At 37.1% G+C, this 25,861-nt stretch overlaps 1 protein-coding gene across 1 annotated transcript in view; it reads left to right on the top strand.

Annotated features, from left to right (window-relative positions):
- LOC120412322 (phospholipase A1 3-like) overlaps positions 1-25,861 on the top strand; it is a 60,169-nt gene that overhangs the window by 8,627 nt on the left and 25,681 nt on the right. The window contains exons 2-4 of the mRNA XM_039576356.2: positions 4,161-4,393; positions 4,802-5,018; positions 22,784-22,913. Coding sequence (XP_039432290.1) covers positions 4,338-4,393; positions 4,802-5,018; positions 22,784-22,913 — 403 coding nt within the window. The 5' untranslated portion in view covers positions 4,161-4,337. The remainder of the gene's footprint in view (positions 1-4,160; positions 4,394-4,801; positions 5,019-22,783; positions 22,914-25,861) is intronic.

The following is a 25,861-nucleotide window of genomic DNA, read 5'->3' as shown; positions in this document are numbered from 1 at the left end:
CAATGTTTCAGAAGATCATCACTAATGCGGGTATCGATAACGATTATGATACTTCACGAAATGAAAAGTCATCGTTACTATTTTGATTTTTCTCCCTAAACTACAGGCCAATTTGAAGCCTTTATTTGCACATCTTGCTGCCAATTAGCATAAAGCTATAAAAAAGTTTATAATTGAATGCTGATATTTGAATTATTGAATGACTTTACTTTACTTGCACGTATACAACAACCTTGCACAGTTACAATGCTTATTGACATCATTTTCAGCAAATCTTCATTCTGTTTATTACAACAACTTTTTTTCTGTGTCGCATCACTTCGTATCACGCACTATTTCAACCAATCGAGATAAAAAAACTTCGAAATGCCCCAATGATTACCACCAAATAGGCTATAATTAGCACCTTAACACCGTTAATTCTCCCCAGAGTTCCTTCACCTGTCCGCTGTCTGTGTCTGTCCCTTACACCATACCGGTTCATATGGCATCAGAAATCTGTACAAAACCGTACAGTGATCAGGCAATCGTTTTTTCCTCTTCTATTGTACAGCAAACCGGCTGTACAGGTCAGCCGGTGACCATTGAACTTGAACTTGATCTTGTTGCGTCGTCACGTAACGCCATCTTCTGCGTTTCAGCTGCGATCACATATGGTGAAGCCAGCCGTACAGATGTTGCGTAGGTACTTAGGGAAACGGCTGTTGGAGCACTAAAACGAAGAGGATTCTTCACTTCAGTTGCAGCGCGTTGGTGTTAAACTGTGTGGTGCGAGCTCTGACACCGTTTTTGCATCGCCACCAATGTTTTAAATACTCATGGCGTGCCTAATTTTCAATTCAAATTAATGTTTTCTGGTAATTTTCTTATCTGAAAAATAGCTTTCTGGTTAATTTTTCAATGAATGTCTACAATATCATATTTTGGAATATCAATTTGGAAATAGAAAGCCCTTTTGGAGAATTTATTTTCTGTGCGAAAGTTGAGCAAACCTTGTTCGTTTGTATACCATGTTTAAAATCAAAACAAGCCTGACAACTCGCACCACCTAGGTGTGAAATGGGGGCATATATCAAGCTAAGTTTATCATTTATATTTGTCGAGCCGAGTTAATTAATGGAAGATGAAAGAATACTGGAAGATCAGAGAATGCATCATGTGATGTTTGTTTCGCGAATATTGTTTCTAAAGTCAAATAAAACTCTAGATATTATCTTTATCGAATCTATGTGAATATGGCGTAATTCTCTACCAACTCAAACAAAATCTGGAAAAGTTGCCCCGACCCCTCTTCGGTTTGCGTGAAATTTTGTCCTACGGGGTAACTTTTGTTCCTGATCACGAATCCGAGGTCCGTTGTTTGATAATTCGTGACAGAGGGGCGGTACGACCACTTTTATTTTTGAACATGCGAAAAAAAAAGTTGTTTTTCAATAATTTGCAGCCTGAAACGGTGATGAGATAGAAATTTGGTGTCAAAGGGACTTTAATGTAAAATTGGACGCTCGATTTGATAGCGTACTCAAAATTCCGCAAAAACGCATTTTTCATCTAGAAAAAAAAGATTTTTTTTCAAACTCTGCCATTTTCCGTTACTCAACTATAAAAATTTGGAACATGTCATTTTAAGGGAAATTTAATCTACTTTTTGAATCTGCATTAACCCATAAGGGGTTTTTTATCTGGAACAATTTTTTTCATTTTAAAATTTCGTGTTTTTTCTAACTTTGCAGGGTTATACTCCATGCGGAGCCATCCATAAACCACGTAAACACTTTTTGACAAAAATTTTAGACCCCCTACTCTTCCCATGTAGACAATTCTTCATCCAAAAAAGAAAACTTTTTTTGTTTGTAGCCTGTCCCATTCTGAGGTCATGTCAAGGAATTTTAGGTGCTCACTTCTTAAATGATTGTTACGGATGTTATACATAGAAAAAATGTTTTCTAAGACAAGAAAAAAAACCCTCTTCGATTTACTGAAAAGTCACTTTTTGAACAAATTTTCTAAAATCAAAAATATCAATCAAAGTGGAACGAAAACCGAGAAAAGTATGACCGAACTTGCTAGCGATTTAAGTTGCAGCTAATAAACGCAAGATCCAGATTTGGATTCAGCGGCCAAAATTACTATAAGAAAGTATACCCTGGCCTTTAAGACATATGCTTGCAACATCGTGTGATTACCAATTAGTAGGCCTTGGTTCTGAATTATGAGAAATTTTGAAATTGGCCCTTGTTTTCGACCTAAAACTCGAATATCTCGGTTCTGGAATGTCAAAATTGCATTATCTCAGAGGGAAAAATGTTCGCCGTGAAATTTCCTACAAGCTGCATGTGTTGCTTTTACCGTGAATGGGCTACCCTTAATGAAATGAGCATTTCTGAAAAAAGGTTTCGAAAAATGCGATTTTTCGACCTAAGTCTGCCTGAGAGAAGCCAAAAACTAAAATTAACTTTTGAGTGAATTTTCTGATCAATTTGGTGTCTTCGGCAAAATTGTAGGTATTGTTGAGGACTATTGAGAAAAAAAATAGGTCACGGAAAAAAATCAGCTGATTTTTTTATAAACTTTTTTTTCACAAAAACTCAATTTCCCAAAATACGTATTTTCTAATTTTCGAGATTTTTTTTATATGTTTTAAGGGACAAAAACCCAAAAACTTTTGAGTCATAGAGAAGTATGGTCAAAAAATCTGCCACCGAGCTATGAATTAAAAAAAAATAGTTTCATGTAAAATATAATTGGCAATCGAAAAGTACTGTACAGATTTTTAATAAAGGGCTCCGTTTACAAGATATAGCCACCAAAAGTTTGATTTTAGCGAAATATTATCAGTTTTTCGATTTTTAAAAATAGTAACCACTAGTGAAAAGTTTAGAAAATTTGCTATAAAATTGTCTAAGAGACATTGAAGATTGGATCTCTGGTTGCTGAGATACAGCGGCTTAAAGGAAAAAATCAGTATTGATTCAAAAATTCATAACTCGCTCAAAGATTTTTTGCACAACCTGGAAATTTCAGAAAAGTTGGCATTTGATGTCCTCTAAAACATATAAAAAAATAATAAAAATAGTGTTTTTTTGCAAATCAAGTTTTAGTGATAAAAAGTTAAATAAAAAATCAGCAAATTTTTTTTACCGTGTATAATTTTTTTTTCCAGTGTAGTCCGTATCCATACCCACAATTTTGCCCAAGACACCAAATCGATCAAAAAATTCCTTCAAAAGATACAGATTTTTGAATTTTCATACATCATTTTTGTATGGACAGCTGCCAAATTTGTATGGAAAATTATATGGACAAACTAATGATGCAAAATGGCTTCTTTGGGCATACCGAAGGCACCAAAAAAGTTTCAGTCGGATTAAAAAATACAAAAAAATCGAATGACCGAAATCTGAGAGAACTGCTCATATGAAAAATACGTGAAATTTTTCGATCTCTTCGAAATTTTTTGGATTAAGACTAACATTTCAAAAGGGTGTAATATTGAATGTTTGGCCCTTTTGAAACGTTAGTCTTGATTCAAAAACTTTAAAAGCATTTTTTTCGAAAAGATCGAAAAATTTCACGAATTCAATGCTGAATTCGCGAAATTGAAATTGATCAGAAAATTCACTCAAAAGTTACAGCTGTTTGAATATTTACGTACAATTTTTGTATGGACAGCTTCCAAAATTGTATGCAGACTTGTATGGGTGAACCAATGACACAAAATAGCTTCTTTGGTCATAGGAAAGGCCCCCACAAAGTTTGAGCCAAATCAAAAAATACAAAAAATAAAAATGGTCGAAATCGGCCGATTTCGTAGAGAATTGCTCATCTACTTACTCTAGATACTAAAATATCGTCTGATTAGCGTACAGAATCATAAAACAGAAAGCATGTTCGTATGATAACCCTTAATTCCGATCGTAGTATTGATCATGAATGTAAATATTTACATTGCCAAAACTGTTGTTATGGTGTTCTCAGTTGGGTTTATATGTCACGCGTGACTGATGAATTGTGCCTTCGATTATTATGTGATTCACGATACTCACATTGACATCATTCTTGAAGTAGAAAGTTAATCAAACAACAGAAAAATCTCAATTCATTGAAGAAGCTCACCATAACCCGTTTTTTGTTTGTTTTTCCCCCGGCGTTCTGTGTAGCTTCCAGTCCAAACGGCCCATTTGCGGAGTGCCCAAACAGAAAGGTGTGAACGCTGCCAAGATCTGCCAAGAATTCTTCGTTAGTGCCATACGTGATACTTACGACACTGACCACGTGGAGTGCTTCTTCGTGCCGGGTCGGATTCTCCCCCTCGAGACATCCGGAGATTGGAAATCATGACCCGTGGAACTCTCAGCAGCAGCCCAAGTAGCGGTACAAATCTCCGACACCGGTGAGTGTGCTCAAAGTCTCGTTATTCAAATATTGCATGGTTTAAGAGGCGGGCCATGTGGGGTACTTTGGAAAAGTTTTGTTTTTTGCAATTTTATTTTTTTTTTGTTTTTGTTGTTGAATTTATACATTTTTTTGACTTTTTTATGATATTTGTTCCATTACACCCCACAATGCCCCTCACATGTCCCTGGAAGCATTTTTGTGTTGAGGGTGGTCAGGATTTTCGCATAAATCATGCTTCCCTGCTGGGAAGACAAACTTCCCTCAAGTAAACATACGGTGCTGCTGCAGCAGTGTTGCACACCTTATCTGCGAGACCAAAGTCCGTTGTTCTTCTGAACTGACTTTTTCCTTTCTTTTTCAACTCTACAAAAATCCCGCTCTTTTCTTCACCGATTTTGCCCAGGAGCCGTCCATTATTCATCTCCAGCGGCAAGCCGGTCAGCCGAGTGGCGGCGAGAATTTCGGTGACCACGGTGACGGTGGCGATGGTGCTGCCCCTGGTCCTGCTAGGGCTGCTGGTGGCCGAAACGGGACGTGGCGTGGATGCCGTTCCCCGGGGGATCGTCAGCTACGGTGGCAAAGGTGGCAGCAGCAGAGGGCCACCCAAATTTAGCATAACTGTAAGTAGATTTGTGGGAAGGACAGAATGGATTGGTATTTGATTTGGTCAGGGTTATAGTAAGGAAAAATCTGCAAAAAAATTGATAAATGCTGAAAAATCTCATTAAAAAAAACGTTTGTTTCTAATGATTTTCGAAAAATGTTAAGAATTCATCACAAATGGTATGAAAACACAAATGGTAAAATTATTTTTAAACTTACTACCCAAAAGTTAAACATTTAAACTAGAGCTGTAGTTTGTTTAGATGGACGCGTTCCAGTCACCAAGTATGATAATGGGTGTAAAATGTATTTAACATAATTACCAATGTTATGCAATGATACCTTTGCATAAATCTAATCCTTAAACTGTATAATATAAAATAATCGTAAAACACTAGATCCATAGGCTTTATGATGTGAGATTTTTTAAAGAAATGCTTTGAATTTTTTTGGACAAATGACCGTCACTTTATCATCGAACCATGGTTGCCGATGCGGCAAAGCTGCGATTCTATATGACAAAGGTCTTGGGCTCGTTTCGCGATAGTGACACTTTTTTTTAAAGAGTGAACTTTTTGGAAAATGAACCCCCATGAGGAAAATACTCTCGGCTATTTTGGGATTTATCCTCTCTGTTCACAATACATATTTACTACCGATCCATGCTCTTTATCATCTCGTATGCCGATGCCCAGTTCTGGGTTTAGAAATTTCTGCTCGATTTGGTGTCTCCCAAATTCCGTATTTGTATACAATGTATGACGATGTATGACACTTGTTGGAGATTTATTAATTCAACTAACGAATGAACTCATTTGTTATGATGGTGTGAGTTGGTACCATTATTCTATCGATTTTGGCACTGAGCCCTCAATAAATTTTGAGAGAACGATTATCTCGACTCTGAATTTTGGGTGTAGATTTTCGTTTTTTGCCATCCTGTCCTTACTTCTTAACTCGACCTCGTAGATCCACCCTCACGTATACCCTTCGACTCAGAATCAAATTTGTCTGTTCGTATGTCTGGATGTGAGTCCGTGAACCAAAAACAAATGCACTCGATTTTCTCCGGACTGGCTGAACTGATTTGGACCATCTTCGATTCGTCTTGGGGTCCCATAAGACCCTAATTAATATTATGCAATTTAGAAAAGTACTTCAAAAGTTATGCTAAAACAACGATGTTGGCTAAAGTTCGGAAGATTGGAAAAGATTCGGAAAAGGTGGTTTTTGTATGAAAATCCATCTTTTATATATCTTTAGAAAAGTATTTGAAAGACCCAAGAAAGACCTTTCCAAGTGAGCCAAATACATCGCAGATCTGTCATTGTTATCCGAGCATTCGTTGGAGAAGGTTGTCTGATTCAACATGACTCGTCGCGTCCCGGCGCAAAACGCCGGCAATATCGCCCTACCTGCGGCTCAAGCAGGCAAAAAAGTGGGAATTTCCAAAAGGAAGGTTGAGGCCTCAACTGATGGCCAAAAACCGGGGATTTCCAAGAGGAAGGTGCTTTTGGAAGTGACATCGAACAGCAAAAAGACGAAAAAGAGCGACGGTACTGTACCGATGGATGAGGAGGAGGAGAACTCTTCGTCGCACGAGGAGCAGCTATTGAAGAACAACAAGTTCGCTGGACTGCCTGACGAGGACCAGGTAGCGGAAGCAAAGGAGAATGAAGTGAAACAGCGAAAGGAGAAACTGCCTCCTTTTTATGTGCGGCAATCAGCAGCAACGATCGACTTTCGAGCGGGGCTGGTTGAACTCATCAAGTCTGGGAAAGTCCAAGGCAACATTCGTCTGTGTCAGGACGGATTTAAGGTGCTGGTGCAATCCAGGCAGCACTATCAACTGGTCAAGGAATACTTGACCGAAAACGAGGCGGAGTACTTTACCCATGATGTCGCTATGGATAAGCCGTACAAAATCGTCGTCAGAGGTCTGTACGACATGCCAGTGGAGGAATTAGCTGCCGAGCTAAAAGTTTTGAAACTGGATGTGTTGGCCGTGCATAAAATGAGCCGACGCAACAAAGACATCAAGTACCGTGACCAGCTCTACCTGCTGCATTTGGCTAAGGGATCGACGACGCTTCCTGAGCTGAAGGCAATCCGAGCGGTTTTCAACATTATCGTGTCGTGGGAGCGATACCGACCAGTGCACCGTGACGTCACACAATGCTTCAACTGCCTGGGTTTCGGGCACGGAGGTAAGAACTGCCACCTAAAGCGTCGTTGCGCCAAATGTGGTACCGATGCGCACATCACATCCCAGTGCATCCAAGATTCGCTGGTGAAGTGCCTCAACTGCAACGGTGAGCACTCGTCAACCGACCGAAAGTGCCCCAAGAGAGCTGAGTTCGTGAAAATTCGGCAGCAAGCATCGACGAAGAATCAGCCTCAGCGTCGTAGAACTCCTCCAGCCCTGGTGGAGCAAAACTTTCCACCTCTTCAACCGCGACGCCAGGTCCCGAACTTGGCACCGTTGCCGTTGGATCCCAGGAAGAGAGCTGAGATGAATCATCCACGGCCGGGTTCCAGCCAGGAGCCAAGACCGCCACCACCGGGCTTCAGCCAGGAGCCAAGACCAACCCAAGAACCAGCAGTTGAGGAAAATGGTAATGATCTTTACACCTCAACCGAACTCCTCAATATTTTCAAACAGATGTCCGCTGCACTGCGTGGATGCAAAACCAAGACCCAGCAAATTGAAGTGCTGACCTCGTTCGTCATCCAGTATGGATCGTAGGTCCCTCAAGCTGCTGAATTGGAACGCTTGCTCCATTAGGAGGAAGAATTTAGAGCTGGTGGATTTTCTTCGCGAGAAGGAGATCGACGTAGCTGCCATCACGGAAACTCATCTGAAGCCCGGTGAAAAAGTTTATCTGCAAAACTACAAGATCGCGACGCAGCTCGACAGGACCACCTCTGGAGGAGGAGGTGTGCTTGTCGCTGTTCATCGTGATCTCAAGCCACGCCGGCTGCCACACTTCAAGCTGGACATCATCGAAGCCGTTGGGGTGGAAATTCCCACTTCGGTTGGCCCAGTACTCTTCATTGCTGCATACTGCCCACGTCAGGTGAATTCCAGAGATGGTTCAGCAGCAAAACTGAAGAGCGATATCCAGAAGCTGACACGGCGGAGCGCAAAGTACATCATCGCTGGTGACCTCAACGCGAAGCATGAAGTTTGGGGCAACAGCAGGAGGAATCGGAACGGAGTGATTCTGCACAACGATCTGCAAAACGGATACTACAACGTTGTGAGTCCAGATCGTCCAACGAGGGTGGCTCGGTCTGGGAATCACTCAATCATCGACTTCTTCATTACCAATATGGCTGAGAACGTGGCTCATCCTGAGGTGTTTGAAGAGTTGAGTTCTGATCACTATCCGGTGGTTGTGGAGGTTGGAGCATCCGTTACTCCGCAGCGGCAACCAACCCGGAAAGATTACCACAACGTTGACTGGCAGCAGTTTCAGCAAGTGGTCGACAGCAACATCGACTATGATCAACACCCGGAAACTTCTGCCGATATTGATCGTTCGCTGGAGGTGATCCAGCAGGCTATCAACCAAGCAGAGGCTGCCAACGTTCGGGAGGTTCCTGTTAATTTTAAGGTAACTGATATTGACGTAGATACTAAACACTTGATAAGACTAAGGAATGTTTATAGGAGACAATATCAACGGACTGGGGACTATGACAAAAAGATTTCAGTGAACAATTTGAACAAAATCATACAAGACCGACTTGACAATATCAGAAATCAAGAATTTTCAAAACATGTAAGCCAGCTTAGGAATTATTCAAAACCATTTTGGAAACTTTCTAAAGTTCTTAAAAACAAACCAAAGCCTATTCCTCCTCTTATTGTTGAGGATTCTCCCTTGATTACATCCGAGGAAAAGGCAAATGCACTTGGGCTTCATTTTGTTAGTTCACATAATCTTGGCGCTTCCATGACCAGCCGTAAAGAAACATCAGTTGCCAATAGTATTTCAACAATTAATAACTCTACCTTTGAATTTCCTGCAGATTCCCATGTTTCTGGTGAGGAAGTCAAAGTTGCAGTAAAACAAATGAAAAATATGAAAGCTCCTGGCTTTGATAACATTTTTAATCTAGTGTTGAAAAAACAGAGTGATCAGTTCTTTCAACATCTAGCCAATATTTTCAATAAATGTTTGCAACTTGGTTACTTCCCCACCAATTGGAAACTGGGCAAAGTCATACCAATTTTGAAGCCTCAAAAAGATCCAACATCGCCAACAAGTTATCGTCCCATTAGTCTTTTGAGTAGTCTGTCCAAACTCTTTGAGAAGGTCATCTATTCAAGGCTTTTGGATTTTACCAACGATAATAATATAATTTTGAATGAGCAGTTTGGCTTCCGAAAGGGACATAATACTGCTCATCAGCTTACGAGAGTAACCAAAATCATCAAGCAGAACAAGCTTGAGTCTAAATCAACTGCTATGGCTTTGTTGGATGTTGAGAAGGCTTTTGACAATGTTTGGCATGATGGTTTGATACATAAACTGTATTTGTACGGTTTTCCAATGTATCTAATCAAAATTATCCAACACTATCTTTCGGAGAGATCGTTCAGGGTTTTTCTGAATGGGATTGCTTCTGGATTATTCAACATTGATGCTGGGGTTCCCCAAGGAAGTATTCTTGGCCCACTTCTGTACAATATTTTTACATCTGATTTGCCTACTCTTCCTGGTAATGGTGTGTTGTCACTTTTTGCTGATGACACTGCCGTTATTTATAAGGGTAAAATAACCAGATATTTAGTTGGCCGTCTTCAGAAGGGTCTTGACGTTCTTTCCGAATACTTTGGCGACTGGAAAATTCGCATAAATGCAGCCAAAACTCAAACCATCATTTTTCCTCTTTCCAAATCGGCCAGATTTGTCCCAAAGGATGATGTTTTGATAAAAATGAATGATGTTTCGATACCCTGGTCAAAGGAAGTTGTCTACTTAGGTCTCATACTTGACTCGAAACTTTTGTTTCGGCAGCATGTAGACAAAATATTGAACAAGTGCAGCATTCTCATCAGGTGCTTGTACCCTTTAATTAACAGAAAATCAAAGCTTTCTTTGAAAAATAAGCTAGCAGTTTACAAACAAATAATTTACCCCGTTATTGAGTATGCAGTACCTGTTTGGGAGTGTTGCGCTAGAACTCATAAATTGAAGCTCCAGCGTGTCCAAAACAAGGTACTCAAAATGGTTTTGAATGTTCCTGGCTGGACAAGATCAAGTGAGGTTCATGAATTAGCAGAAGTAAAAATGTTGAATCAGAAGATTCAAGAAAAATGTTTGGAATTCAGGGAAAAATGTGCTATTTCTGAATACCCCTTGATTCAAGGATTGGTTTAGTTTATTGTAAGTTTAAGTTAGTTTTAGGTTAGGTTATGTTTTCTTAACATTTTTTTTTCCTCATTGTACCTAGTGTTACAAAAATGATAAATCATATATTTTTAAAGTTATGAAAATGAACAGTGTTTAAATCACGAAAAGCAAATTAAAGCTGAAGAGCCACAGCTGACCACTTATTATGTAAACCAAATGTAATTATTATAAGAAAGATTCAATAAAGTATATTTAATTAAAAAAAATCGCAGATCTGTCAACTCTATCAAAAGTTAATAGCACTTAATTGTTATTTATACACTTTTTGGAGGAACCAATCAAATTGAAGTTTTGTAGGTGCCAACCTCACATAAACTCACTACATTTTAAAATGCTGACATCTCCGAAATTAATTCTTCAATTTTCAAAGTCGTAAAAGCAATAAATCGCAAAATAGTCTCCTCATGATAAAGATTATCGAATATTTACATACCATTTTTGTATAGAAAGCTGCCAAAATTTCATGCAAACTTGAATGAGCAAAACAATCATGTAAAGTCGTTGCTTTGGTCAAAGGAAAGGCCCTCACAAAATTTCAGCCAGTTAAAAAAAATGCCAAAAATAAAATTTCATGAAATCAGTAGATTTTATGGAGAATTGCTCTACTGCAACAAATATTTTCGTAGCTTACGAAATTTTCAAAAGACTGATTATTTCTCAATGTCACCTAACTTGATAAGTCAACATTTCGTCGCTTGTGTGCTATCTTGTGACACGTCCTATCTTTTTACAGCAGACGTGTCACAAGATAGCACACAAGTGACGATTTTTCAACTGACTACATCTCAAAAATAATTGGTTAAAATTTCAAAGTAAAAAAAACTTTTATGAAATTATATCAGCCCATTGTGAATTTTATTTCAAGTTTTTGTCCCAACCCCTTTAAAAATGTCCCAAAAAATCTTGCAAAAAATATTGTTGAAAATTTAAATTTTCATGCAAAAAAAAAACTTGTACAATTCACTATACACTATTTTAAATTCATTTTACAACGTTTATTTTTGAAGTTTTTATCCTATTGGGCACATTTAGACTAGTTTCAAATTTTGAATTTTGGGCTCTACAGATCGGAAAATGATATAAAACGTAATGCGTCCATCCCGGGTATTCCCGGAACAAAATTCCCATGATTTTTTCAAAACCGGGAATTCCCAAATTCCGGGAGTTTTGTCCCGGGAATTTCAGAAATTGAAAAAGAAAAACAAAAGTCGGACAACCCACTGATAGAAGCCATCCTTCCCCTGTAATGGAGCAGAACTCGACCCCACCACCTTTCTGTGATATTAGTTTTATTAGTACGATCTCACTAGGTTTTTTTTGGCCAAATTTTCCCTAGTTTATGACTATTTGCATTTAAAGAACCTTCTGTTACCAAGCGGTAAATGAAAAAGAAATAGTTGCAAGGAACACCATATCTCTATGAACCAGCCAATCACACAAGATGTAAAATTGTAATTTCGGTAAATAAAATGAATTGAATTGAAAATTGAATTTTGGCCTGGATATTCAGATTTGGTTGTGGAAATAGATTAACAGTACAATTCTTTGTAATCGATAACAATTTTAAAGTATTAAAATTTGTATTCGGCATATTTATAAGCATTAGTTTGGCTTATTAGGGAAAATTGTAAAATTTATGTTTTTAGATTAGAAAAAATAACTATAGCTTTAATTGTTACATATTTAATTTCATACATTATATTTACGTATAATAATGATGTTAAATTTGAAAAAAAAAATCATATTTTATTATTTTTCATCGAACACTGGCATCTGGGCGAGACAGGACAAATGTAACGAATTAAGACAGCTTTCAAGCCATTTGTTTGCAAAATGTTTTGGTTTTTTTTTGGTTTCGGTTAAAATAGGAACAGAACAAAAAATATTTCTCAGATTTCTAAATTTATTGCTCGATAATCTCCTTTGCCAATTCAGACTGTAGTCCCGATTTTCCCCAGATGGCGGTAGTAACTTAAAGATAATTTGATAATTGTAAATATGTTTTATACAAAACATTAAGAGCGAGTCCACGAACAGGGCATACCCCTTTGTATGGGACGTCGTTTGGATCTCACCAATCTGCATGAAATCTTCAGGGGTTGTTTGTACATATAAAACTAGCATCTGGCCAATATATGAGCACTCTAGGTCAACGGGAAGTGGGGCAAATCGGGGCACAAAGTTGGAAGGTTCAAAAACGTCAAAAATCTTAAAAATGCTATAACTTTGGCAAAACTCAATATAATTTCAAAATTCAAAATGCATCTGAAAGGGCTTAAAAAATGCAACAAAATGCAGGGAGAAGCACCCCAATTGGTTAAATTTAAAGGGAGTTATTGGCATTTTAGTGAAAAAATAGCATAATTTTCAAACTCAAATAAAAAAGTGTTCCATCCAGATATCAACTCGGTTCGACCTGCAGCTTGTAGGGGACATCTGGGATTACCATCTGAGACTGAGAACGCTTTGGGTAAGGCAGTTTAACATATTAAATAGACACTTTTACTTTTTGTGATTTTTTTGGTTGTACATTTTTGCTCGGGGGACCCCTTAGATCTCGTTTTCTGGTGATAATTTTATCATATGAGTAATTCTCGCTGAAAGTGGACCACTATTTACACAAGGTGCTCAAAAATCAAAAGCAATGTACTTTTCCAATAGCCCCCACCAAGTTATGAACGAAACCATGTTTGGTTGGTTAAATTTGTCCTCACCTCGGCGCCACGAAGCTTAAACATTTTTTTTAATTGGTAATTTTTTGACTTAGGCGCACCTACAAAATTGCTCATAACTTTGCAAAAGTTCAACGAACCCTTGATGTTTAGGGGTGTTTTGGAAAGGAAATGAGCAGAGCTTTCGAATGCACTTGTCAGAAAAATACCGTTCCATACATTTTTTAGCCACAAAACACCAATGTATTTTTAAAAGTCATTTTTGAAGGCCGGCGCCCCGCTTTATCGAAAAACTGACAAATCCATTCGAAAGCTGAGACGATTTCACATAAAGGACCAATAAATCTAAGGTGTATGTTCCTCCTATCTTTTTTAATCTAATTTTGATTCTGCGAGCGCAGCGCTCCGTTCGCATTTTGGGCACCCAAAATGTTGCAATTTGCTTTGTTTTGTCAAAAAATATATGTGCTCACTTTTTAAATGATCATTTATTGTCCAAGGATCAAAATGCACTTTCGATAATTGACCAATATTTATGTTTTTGGGTTCTTCCAGCCAATTTAATGCCGAAAAATTGTTTTTTTACTTTTTTTTTTTTTTTGTAAAATGCTCACTTACAATTGGTTGGACTTTTTTTCAGTAGAACTAATGAATTTAGCATGTAGAAAATTTCACCACGAACATTTTTCTCTAAAAGAAAACGTAATTTCGATACTCCAGTGCCAAGATATTTAAGTTTTAGTGAGAAAAAAAAGTGCCAATTTTACAAATTTCTCCGACAACTAGCACGGCTTATTATTTACATGCGGCATATGTTTTGAAGGCCAGAGTATGGTTTCTTATAGTTATTTTGGTCGCTGAATTCGGATCTGGAATCAAATTTCAGATTAACATTTAGATTTGGAGCCACGCCCAAAAGTTATTTGCGGTAATATGCTGTAATTTTAATCGCTAGTGATTTCGGTCATATTTCATCTTTCGCTCATCTTTAATTGATGTTTTACTCACGGATTTTTTTATGGAGATTGTTTTTTTTTTCAACTTCTGATTGTTTTGAGAGGCCTCGTGGCGCGGTGGTTAGCGGCTTCGGCTGCCGATCCCTAAGTGGCTATGGGGAATACACGCAAATAATATTTGAGCGTGGCTAAAATATCACTGTTCACTGTTAATCTGAAATTTGATTCCAGATCCGAATTCAGCGACCAAAATAACTATAAGAAACCATACTCTGCCCTTCAAAACATATGCCGCATGTAAAAATAGGCCGTACTTGTAAATTCTGAGAAATTTGTAAAATTGGAACTTTTTTTTTCTCACTAAAACTTATATATCTTGGCACTGGAGTATCGAAATAACGTTTTCTTTTAGAGAAAAATGTTCGTGGTGAAATTTCCTACATGCTACATTCATTAGTTCTACTGAAAAAAAGTCCAACCAATTGTAAGTGAGCATTTTACAAAAAAAAAGTAAAAAATCAATTTTTCGGCATTAAATTGGCTGGAAGAACCCAAAAACATAAATATTGGTCAATTATCGAAAGTGCATTTTGATCCTTGGACAATAAATGATCATTTAAAAAGTGAGCACATATATTTTTTTGACAAAACAAAGCAAATTGCAACATTTTGGGTGCCCAAAATGCGAACGGAGCGCTTCGCTCGCAGAATCAAAATTAGATTAAAAAAGATAGGAGGAACATACACCTTAGATTTATTGGTCCTTTATGTGAAATCGTCTCAGCTTTCGAATGGATTTGTCAGTTTTTCGATAAAGCGGGGCGCCGGCCTTCAAAAATGACTTTTAAAAATACATTGGTGTTTTGTGGCTAAAAAATGTATGGAACGGTATTTTTCTGACAAGTGCATTCGAAAGCTCTGCTCATTTCCTTTCCAAAACACCCCTAAACATCAAGGGTTCGTTGAACTTTTGCAAAGTTATGAGCAATTTTGTAGGTGCGCCTAAGTCAAAAAATTACCAATTAAAAAAAATGTTTAAGCTTCGTGGCGCCGAGGTGAGGACAAATTTAACCAACCAAACATGGTTTCGTTCATAACTTGGTGGGGGCTATTGGAAAAGTACATTGCTTTTGATTTTTGAGCACCTTGTGTAAATAGTGGTCCACTTTCAGCGAGAATTACTCATATTCGTGTTTCTGAGACAATTTCACAATAGAAACATGCACAAAAATGTTTATTTTGATCCATTTTAACCCTTTAAAAAATGAAAGTTAAAAAAAATCTTCGTTTCACATTTATTGAAAATTAACTTCGTTTCCAAGGATACTAGATGACACCAGAAAAAAGCAGCTTCTTATTTTTTTTCAACTTTCATTTTTTATAGGGTTAAAATGGATGAAAATAAACATTTTTATGGATGTTTCTATTGTGAAATTGTCTGAGGAACACGAATATGATAAAATTATCACCAGAAAATGGGATCTAAGGGGTCTCCCGAGCAAAAATGTACAACAAAAAAATTCACAAAAAATAAAAGTGTCTATTTAATATGTTAAACTGCCTTACCCAAAGCTTTCTCAGTCTCAGATGGTAGTCCCAGATGTCCCCTATAAGCTGCAGGTCGAACCGAGTTGATATCTGGATGGAACACTTTTTTATTTGAGTTTGAAAATTATGCTATTTTTTCACTAAAATGCCAATAACTCCCTTTAAATTTAACCAATTGGGGTGCTTCTCCCTGCATTTTGTTGCATTTTTTAAGCCCTTTCAGATGCATTTTGAATTTTGAAATTAAATTGAGTTTTGCCAAAGTTATAACATTCTTAAGATTTTTGACGTTTTTGAACCTTCAAACTTTGTGTCCCGATTTGCCCCACTTCCCGTTGACCTAGAGTGCTCATATATTGGCCAGATGCTAGTTTTATATGTACAAACAACCCCTGAAAATTTCAGGCAGATTGGTGAGGTCGATGCGAGATGGGTATGCTTTGCTCGTGGACTCGCTCTTAAACTATATACATATCTAAAATTTCACACTGATAAAACATAAGGAAAAAAAAAATATTTTCATGAATTCATTGATATTTTGCAAAATATCCGTAGTAGCATAAGGCCGTTGCAAATATATTTTGAAGTTTATGTAACTCGAATCTGACCAAAGTTCTTTGGGGGAGGGGGGGGGGGGGGGGGGAGGACATAAACTTTGAAAAATATTTGCAACGGTCTAACTGTGATAATGTATAGAGCATTTTGTGATACCGCATTAAAATGTTGATAGTTGGGCATTAGGATGTAACAAAAATTACTTTTTGGTGGGCATTCAGGGGTTTGTTCCGGTGGGCATACTGAGCCCAAATCCTACATATGAGCTTGATTGGCTCAATTCAGACTCAAATTTTTTCTGGGGGTTCCTTGGCCAAAATAATTAGACCCGTATTTTTTTGTTTGGCCATTAGGGTGACCTACATCGTGCTAGGGTGGTTCGAAAAATGGCAATTTTCGTCATTTTTCGCAAAAACCTATTTTTTCATAAAATCATATCTCCGCGCCATTTCATCCGATTTTAGCTGTTAAAGACGCAAAAGAAAGATGATGAGTTTGGCTATTTGGGACAAATAGTAAGAAGTTTCGAAAATCTAGCTTAACATTTGAAAAAGTCGCATGAAAACTTAAAATGACGATTTGACCGTGTCTGGACCAAAGAGCCTATGTTTGAAAACATTTTTATCGGATTCCTCGGAAAATTTCACATAAGATATCAAAAAAATGGCGATGTCGAACCGTACGTTTCGGAGATATGATTTTTTGAAAATAAAAACTGAGTTTTTCGACTCGCCACGCGCAAAATCGGGAAAATGACGAAAACGGCAAAAAAACAACTTTTTCCACTAAAACTGCGATAACTTTAAAATTTCAGCAATGACCTATAGATGTTATGGTACCAAAAGTTGCGTCTTTCAATTACGAAAATTTTGATACCCAAACATCTATAGGTCATTGCTGAAATTTTAAAGTTATCGCAGTTTTAGTGGAAAAAGTTGTTTTTTTTTGCCGTTTGCGTCATTTTTCCGTTTTTGCGCGTGGCGCGTCGAAAAACTCAGTTTTTATTTTCAAAAAATTATATCTCCGAAACGTACGGTTCGACATCGCCAATTTTTGGTTGTAGTGGTTCCATACCAAAAACCTAGTTTGCTGTCAGATGTGATTTTTTCCGGATTTTTTGTGTGATTTTCGCATAGGCAGATAGATTTTCTTTATGATAACATTTTCAGTATTTAGGCTATGAATTCTAATACCTGGTTTTCTCCACATTTCTTTGTCGTACATGTATCATATTTTATTAAAACAGTTAACAACTCTGAACTTGCACAACGAAACCTTACAATCTCCAATTTCATCCCTTTACGTCCAAAACCAAAAATAAAAACCCTTGGGTACCATCTGCGCGAGAACATTCCCTCTCGCAACCAACCATCTCTCAGGTGTACAGACAAGAAAGATCAGATGCACCAAAGTGCTGCATTTTTGCATTGTTGTAAGCGTCCACCGTTGGATTGCATTCGTCGTCCTAAGCTGCCTCACTCCCCACTCCCACCTCTTGAAAAGTGTCGTTTCTTGGCAACGTAGAAGAGCTGCCACCCCGATGACAGCCAAATTGAGTTTTGATGTCAGCGGAGCGCTTCACTCGTGTTGGCAACAGCTGGGGAACTTAGTTTTAGGATGAAATTCTTGGTGCTGCTGGTTCATGTTGTGACCTGGCGAAGATTTACATTTCTTGCGGAATGTTTCCTTTTGCTAGCAATTTTGCGTGCTTCTTTTTGAAGGAAGACATGGCACACCTGGTCACATTTTTGCATTGTTTGTTCTGCGTGAAGAAAGGTGAATTATGCATAGAATGTGTTCAATTTTGGTTTTGCAAATCTGAACTTAAAGAACATCTTAAATTATCCAGTTTTTCTAGTTTCTTCAGTGACCATCAGAGGAACCTCCCCTCAGCTAAACCTCCATCACTCGCGTTCTTCTCCTGGTAGCCAGAGGGAACAAATAAATCAGATTATAAAAGATTGTCTGATTATATGAAATGTATTGCAATTTATTTTCATTCGCACGTGGGACGCTGTCATCTTTTCTACTCAGACCGGGCAGGGGATTTCCGGGAAAATGAGAGTATAAAGCTGCCGGAACAATAGCTGTAGTGTGTGCTAGGGTGAAGGCTTAAATGTTGGCATTTTCATAAATGAACAAAATTTCACTAAATAAAATAGATTTTTGAATTTGTTTTATTTAAATTTTTTGGAACATGAATTCTATAAGTAGAAGTAATACACAAATCAGTAAATTTTAACCCTTATGTTTAGTCGAATGAGACTGTTGAACACTTTTTATTATTTAACTAAGGCCGTTGCGAATATTTTTCAAAGTTTATGACCCCCCCCCCTTCAGAATTGGTTCGAAAAATCAGGGGGCAACAAAAATATTTTTTCATACAACTGGAAAATTTCAATGGAAATTAAAGTCTAATCAACTCTTTTTCCGTGGCCTGTAATTTAATATTTTTATTTTTTTTCTTTTTATGACACCCCCGCCCTCTTCCTCGACTTTGGCCAGAGTCGAGGGACATAAACTTCAAAAAATATTTGCAGTGACCTAATCATTTTTAATGAAGTAGAATTAAAAGAAGAATTGCCAAAAAATATTTTAAGATATTTTGTCAACAAAAATACCAACATTTCTGTTGAAGAAAGTTCGATTTTTTTTTGAAGAATGATGGTATTGTGTCAATAAAAATATTTATTTTTTGATAATGTGCATAATTTTCAAGCTCATGTTTTAATTAAAATTTATTCAATTCTTTTACGAAAAAATCAGAACGTTCTATAAATTAATATTTGAGCAATTCCAGCTCAAATCAGGAATTTTTGTGGTACTTTTGTACTCGACCCTCTCCGATTTCAATGAAACTTTGCCGACATGTTATCCTAGGCCTATATAAGCCATTTTTGTGTATATGGAGCAAATTGTACTCGAAAATGACATTTGAGAAGGGCGTAAGTTATTTAAATATGTTTGTATTTTGTAATTTAAAAATTACTGTATCTCGAAGCCGTTGCATCGTATCAAAAAGTGGTCAAAGACAAACTTGTAGGAAATTGGACGGGCATTCTGAAAAAAAAATGCACTGAAAGAAAAATACATGTCACTTCTATGGGATTTTTCAATTTTTATGTTTAAAAGTTAAATTTTAAGGTGAGCCGATTTTTTTTCGTTCAAAATTTTTGAGGAAATAGCCTAAAATGTTACAGAAAGACTCACGAAAAATGCAGGATGGTATGTCTCTCCTTAAAAAATACAAAAATCATTTACTAAAACAGTTTTTTTGAAAAGTGGTCTAAACGTCGAAATTTTTTAAAACCGGTAGTGGCAATCGATTCTCCAGACAATTTTACATAAAAAAATTAAAAAAATAAATTTAAATACCTTACTCCCTTCTCAAATGTTATTTTCGAGTACTGTTGGCTCCATATACACAAAAATGGCTTATATAGGCCTAGGATAACATGTCTACAAAGTTTCATTGAAATCGGAGAGGGTCGGGTACAAAAGTACCAGAAAAAATCCTGATTTGAGCTGGAATTGCTCTTTTCAAAAAATCAGAACATTCACTAATTTAATATTCTTAAGAGCGAGTTTTCCAACAATGTGAAACAGGTCGTATCGAGGTGCTTCGAATTGGATGAAACTTTCAGCGTTTGTTTGTCCAAGAGATGAACTCATGAAAGAGCTCAAATCAGGTATTTTACTGGTACTTTTGTAGCCGACCCTCTCCAATTTCAATGAAACTTTTTAAACATGTTATCCTAGGCCTATATAAGCTATTTTTGTGTATATGGAGCCAGTTGCACTCGATAAAGACATTTGAGAAGGGCGTAAGTTTTTTAAATATTTATATATTTCGTAATTTAAATATTGCTGTATCTCGAAGCCGTTGCATAGTATCAAAAAGTGGTCAAAGACAAACTTGTAGGAAATTGGACGGGCTTTCTGTTAAAAATACACTGAAAGAAAAATACACGCCACTTTTATGAGAATTTTCAGTTTTTAAGTTTAAAAGTTAAATTTAAAGGTGATGCGACGATTTTTTTTCGTTCATTTTTTGTGAGGAAATAGCCTAAGATGTTACAAAAAGACTCACGATAAATGAAGGATGGTATGCCTCTCCTGAAAAAAAAAAAATACAAAAATCATTTACTAAAACTGTTTTTTTTTTTTGAAAAGTTGTCTAAACGTCAATATTTTTAAAAAGCGATAGTGGGAATCGATTTCCCAGACAATTTTACATAAAAGTCTCCATATTGACCATTTTCCTTTGTCCAATCCTTGTGAAGATACAGCGGCTTTAAAAATAAAAATGTTGAAAAAAATGTTTTTTTTTGTGGTTTTTGGTAATTTCTATATGACAGACTTGATTTTTCAGCCTAGAAAATATTTCTACCGGAAAGCTCGTCCAGCTTCCCATAAGTTTGCCTTTGACAGCTTTTCAATTTGACTCGTTTTAATATTTACGTAAGATGATTTACTACCCAGATTTCTACCACACTGAACAAAATATTCTGTTTTCAGTTATGAGCAATGTAATTAAGCTTATATCTGTAAGCCCATGCATCCAATCGGATTTTCTGGATTTTTACTTAGACTCGTGTTTTTGTGATTTGTAGCTCGAAACCATGAAAAATAGAAATTTGATGTCAAAGAGACTGTTGTGAAAAATTGGACGTCCGATTTAATTACGTGATCATAGTTCAGAAACAATATATTTGTCATCAAAAGCTCAAAATAGTAGTTGCATTGCAGTATTTGCAACAAGTTGCAAAACTTGATTACAAATAAAAAATATGAAAATTGAAAAAAAATATGAAAAATATGAAATTACAAGCCATGGTTTTAACATTTGAATGAAAAATGTGTTTTAAAATGCATTTTACACCTGCCCAGATGTTTTGCAATCTTTAGTTTTCAAATAATGTAAGATTTGATAATAGTAGTTTATGCAACAAGTTGCAAAAAGAGGATTTTTTCAGCGCGAGTCGTACATTTATTCAACGAGGTTCACCGAGTTGGATAAATACGACGAGTGCTGAAAAAATCAAGTTTTGCAACGAGTTCCATACAACATTTTTTGCAATTTCGAAAAACAACCATTGAGTGAAATTTTAAGTCGAATTTTCATGTATTTTGCCAATAAATCGTTTAAATCAAAAAAATGTTGAAAAGTGTTACTTTTCGAAACAAGTGCTGAAAAGTTCAATTTTTCAGCGAAACTAAAACAAAACTTAAACAAAACAAACATTTAGTTTTGATTCTTGCAAATGAAAAGAAAAAACAGCGTTGATTCTCCATTTTATAAAATAAATTTAAATTACACAGTTTTAAAACAAAACTTCCCAAAATCGCTGTAAAAAATGTAACCCTTTGGTATCGAATATAAGAGTTTTTAATGCAGCATTGAAAAAATTGGAAAATTTGAAAATCTTGAAAAAAAAAAACTATTTCATTTGAAAGTTTTTCGATTTTTTCAATGTGCAATTTTTTTCAAAATAATAAAAATTGGCAAAGGAAAGATTAAAACCAGCCAAAAATCGTTAGTTGTAACTTTTTGAATAAAAACTGTATTTTTTAGATGGACGGTATTTTGTGATAGTTTCAGTATTTTTGTTATAACTAACATCATCTTTTTGAAAGATCGAAAAACATTTAGCTTCTTTTGTGATGAAATGTTGTTGTTGTTAATTGATTTATTTCCGGCAGTTTTAACCTTTCGGTCATTCGCTGCCCTGTGATTAAATGGTTTGACCTCAAAATTTGACTGTTTTATACAAAAAAAAAAACTTAAAAAATGCTTCATTTGACTTTTTTGTACTGTGCTTGCTTGGATTTTATTTTGTCAACAGTACAATAGGGCACTCATTTGTCAAGAGAAAAAATATTGTGTAATGAGTATTTTCAAGAAAGTGTAATTAATATAATTTAAAGGTTGGCCACACATATTTTTTGAAAGTTTTACTAATTGATCAAAGGGGAGGGTGTCACTTTGTTTTGAAAGATTAAGAAATCAGTTTGATTGAAATATAACACATTTTTCTACAGTTCGTAATCCAAGCCTAGATTTCCAATCTTCACCCTAACAAACTAAACTGCTCCAACCAGCTTTAGCGGCACCACGCCGTCGTCGGACGGGTTTTTCCACCCAGAGGAAATCTTTAAGCACCGGAAGCCATACAAGACGAGTGAAAGAGAGGAAAAGCAGTCTGCACCGAGATAAACGAGATATGTTCCCGGGGTCTTTCAGCCCCGGAAGCAACCATCATCCAACAGGTGTTTGGCTCAAACTATGGTGGCCGTGGTAGACTCTTTTATTTTCCATGATTTAGGTGGGGCTGGGGGAGGAAATATTGTGTCCATTGTCAGTCTAATATATCATTTAACGGAACCTCACCTTGGGGGAGAGCCGGGGAGGACATTTCCTAATGGTGGCGATCTCATAAATCCTTCGTGCTTTTGCTTGCTTGAAGCTTTTTCTTGGTTGGTGAAAAGAGAAAAGAAAAACTAGCTTTAAATGAGGTTTCTAGAGGGAAAACTTTTCCTCCCGTAAAGTTATAAAAAAGCTAATCCGATCGTTATTAAGAGTGAGTGTTTAATGAAATTTGCAATTTTCTTTGGTTTTCTTTCCCAGAAACGCATCCACGCACCAGGAATAGATTTAAAGATCAAGTACGACTCCGTGACGGGAAGGGGTTATTTCGAGGCTAACAAAACCAAACATCGTAAGACAAGCCGGCAGGATAACTTTTTGGAGTATTTTCGTAAGTATGCGAGATTGGAACATATTTGATTGAAAAAACCGAGCAGACACATCACCAGTTTCGATCGAGTGAAATCAATCGAACCCAACCCACCACCCTTCTTTTAGTTAAGTTGGAGAGAAAAAAACATTACATTTCTCAACCGTGCAGCTTACAAATCATCTTCATTTTGTGCTTTTGGTTGTGCCGCTCACGTAATCCAGAGCAGAATATCATTTTCATCGATGGGAAATGCTGGCTTCTGAAGGAACGTGGAATCCGGAATGTTTATCTGCTGACTGGGGTTGAAACGAATACATCAAGCTGATCCTTTGCCTTGTAAAACTGTGGTTAACAGGTGTCAGGGGTTCTTTGAACAAATTTTCAGAGGAAAAAAAAAACATATAAAAACAAAAACATCAAATTATTCGCTCTACAGCATTGCCTTGGCGTTCTCGATTGCAAGATTCCTACTCGAAACTAGGTGTCCGAAAGCTTGATTGTTGAGGCAATTGCAAACCTCTTTTTACACCTTAGCTTCCATCCACCCTGGGATTCGAACTGACGACCTTTGGGTTGTAAGTCCAACTGCCTACCAGCGACTCCACCGAGACAGGACCAAGGGAGACGACTCCTACACCTGGGACTGAGCTAACGACCTAACCTCTAGGTTCGACCGGGATCAACATTTACTTCCCCGTCCGACGGAAGGCGTGATCAGACAAATCTCGTCTCGGAAAATTCCACCGGGACCGTCTGGGATCGAACCCAGGCCGACTGGGTGAGAGGCAACCACGCTTACCCCTACACCATGGGTCCCGGCAAAAATTTGAATAACAAGCCAGAATTTCAACATGTCAATGCAAAAAGCCAAGGAAAAAACAGCAGTACAATCAGTTTGCAATCATTAGTTTTTAAAAATTCTAAGTCTAGGAACTGGTACTGATACTATTTTTGCATAAGGCATCGATTCAAGGATGTCATTGAGGTTTTTCCCATTTTCATCTATTTTTTTTGTCAGTCCTATTGTCCAATCAAAATCCGTGATTTCTTAGTTCAATCCAAAATACTTGCATTTTACTTTGTTCTAAAACAATAATTTAAGTTTCAAAACTCAAAAGTCACGAAAAAACATCACACCCAAAGTTAAAGAACGAGGGGATAGTCCTCACGAAAAGAAACGTGAGGAAAGTGCTATTTTGCGAGAGTATAGTCCTCTCGCGCGTTCATTCGGTCATTGGAACAGTTCATCCAATGAGTGGCTTACATAGGGGGATGGCGTCGCTATTTTTAGACCACGTTTTCCACTTTTTCTCATCGAAACCGACTACTTTACCGACATCATTTTGCTGGGCGAGATAGGACGCCGTCTATTTTTAGACGATGACTCAGCACTTTTCCACTCTTGCACTTAAAAAAACCAGATGGCAGCACGATGTAACGCCTCGTCCCTATGGACAAATGTCCGCCATTTAATCACCGAACCATGGTGGCCCATACGGCAAAGGCACGGTTCAATATGCCGAGGGTCTTGGGTTCGAGTCTCGGTACCGGTCTTTTTTTTTATAGATGAACTTTTTTTGAAGATGAACCCATGAGTAAAGTACTCTCGGTAGTTTCGGGATTTATCCTCTCCGTCCGCACACAGTACCATTTTACTACCGAATCGTGCTCTTTATCCTCTCGTATGCCAATGCCCAGTTCTGCATGCACACGTCCCATATGATTCCAAAATGCAAAATAACTTAACATACACGTGCATCAATACATACAAACAAACCATCCACATTAACGACCCCCAGGTCTTTTGTGGTCTCTATTGCAAGTTTCTGCTCGAACCTGGAGTCCGAAGGCTTGAACGGGGAGAGCACCCAAACCTCTTTCTACTCCAAGGAACCTTCCACCCCAGTGTTTGAACTGACGACCTTTGGATTGCGAGTCCAACCGCCGCCAGCGATTCCACCGGAGTAGGCTTGGTTTGGTGTGTTGTTTGTACTTATGGCATGGAGACGACTCCTTCACCTGGAATGACTTAACGGCCTAACAACCAAGACCGGGACCGACATTTTACTTCCTCATCCGATGGAAGGTTGGAGCAGATGGGAATCGAACCCAGAATCATCCGCTTACAAAGCGGACAGCGTAACCATTCGGCCACGCACTGCCACCGCATCAATACATAGCAAAATTTAAAAATAAATGTTTCCAAAGATGTGACAAACGTCACGAAGGGGGGAGGGGAAAATTGGCGAAATTGGGACGTCTTACTTATAGGATTTTTGAATGCGTTTTTTTGTTTGATAGTTCCTTAATTTTTGATTTTGTAATGATTATTTTCATGTTTTTTAATGAATAATAATTATGGCACTCGAATTGAATCAAAGTTTGTAACATTTTTATTTTATTTTAATAGTTTGTAAAATATTATTTTTTCCGATTTTAGTGTGACGTAATACATGGATGACGCCCAAAAATTATGGTTTGCACCTAAAAATACAGGAAAATTATCGCGATTTTACGAAAAAAAGTTTTGAAAAATTTTGGCCTTCGTTGATCATGGCTAGGCTTAGTGATTTTTCACGCTCGAAAATAGTAAATTTCACGGGGACCTCAACTTCAAAACACCAAATTTCACGCAAATTTCGCGGAACGTGAAAAATGTTAAAATAACTCTAAAAATCTTATGTTTAAATCACAGAAACTACTTTTTATGCTTCATTATATATTATTCTTCAATAATGTGACGTGAACGTAACAAAAAAAAATCTCCTAATTATCAAAAAAAAAAACCGTCTGGTTTACGGATGGGCTCAATTTATATTTTAAAACAAAATGTAAGGCATGCGTATTCTCATTTATTGAATTGCTTTTTTAATATTCAGCTAAAAAAGGTTAAAAAGTTTTCGCTGATTTGCTTTTGTTTTATCAGTTTAAATTTTATTGAATTTCATATCAAAGCAAGATTCAAC

The sequence above is a fragment of the Culex pipiens genome, chromosome 1, assembly GCF_016801865.2.
Source record: "Culex pipiens pallens isolate TS chromosome 1, TS_CPP_V2, whole genome shotgun sequence".
Classification (NCBI taxonomy): Eukaryota; Metazoa; Arthropoda; class Insecta; order Diptera; family Culicidae; genus Culex; species Culex pipiens.
This window is presented reverse-complemented; position numbering and strand designations above follow the sequence as displayed.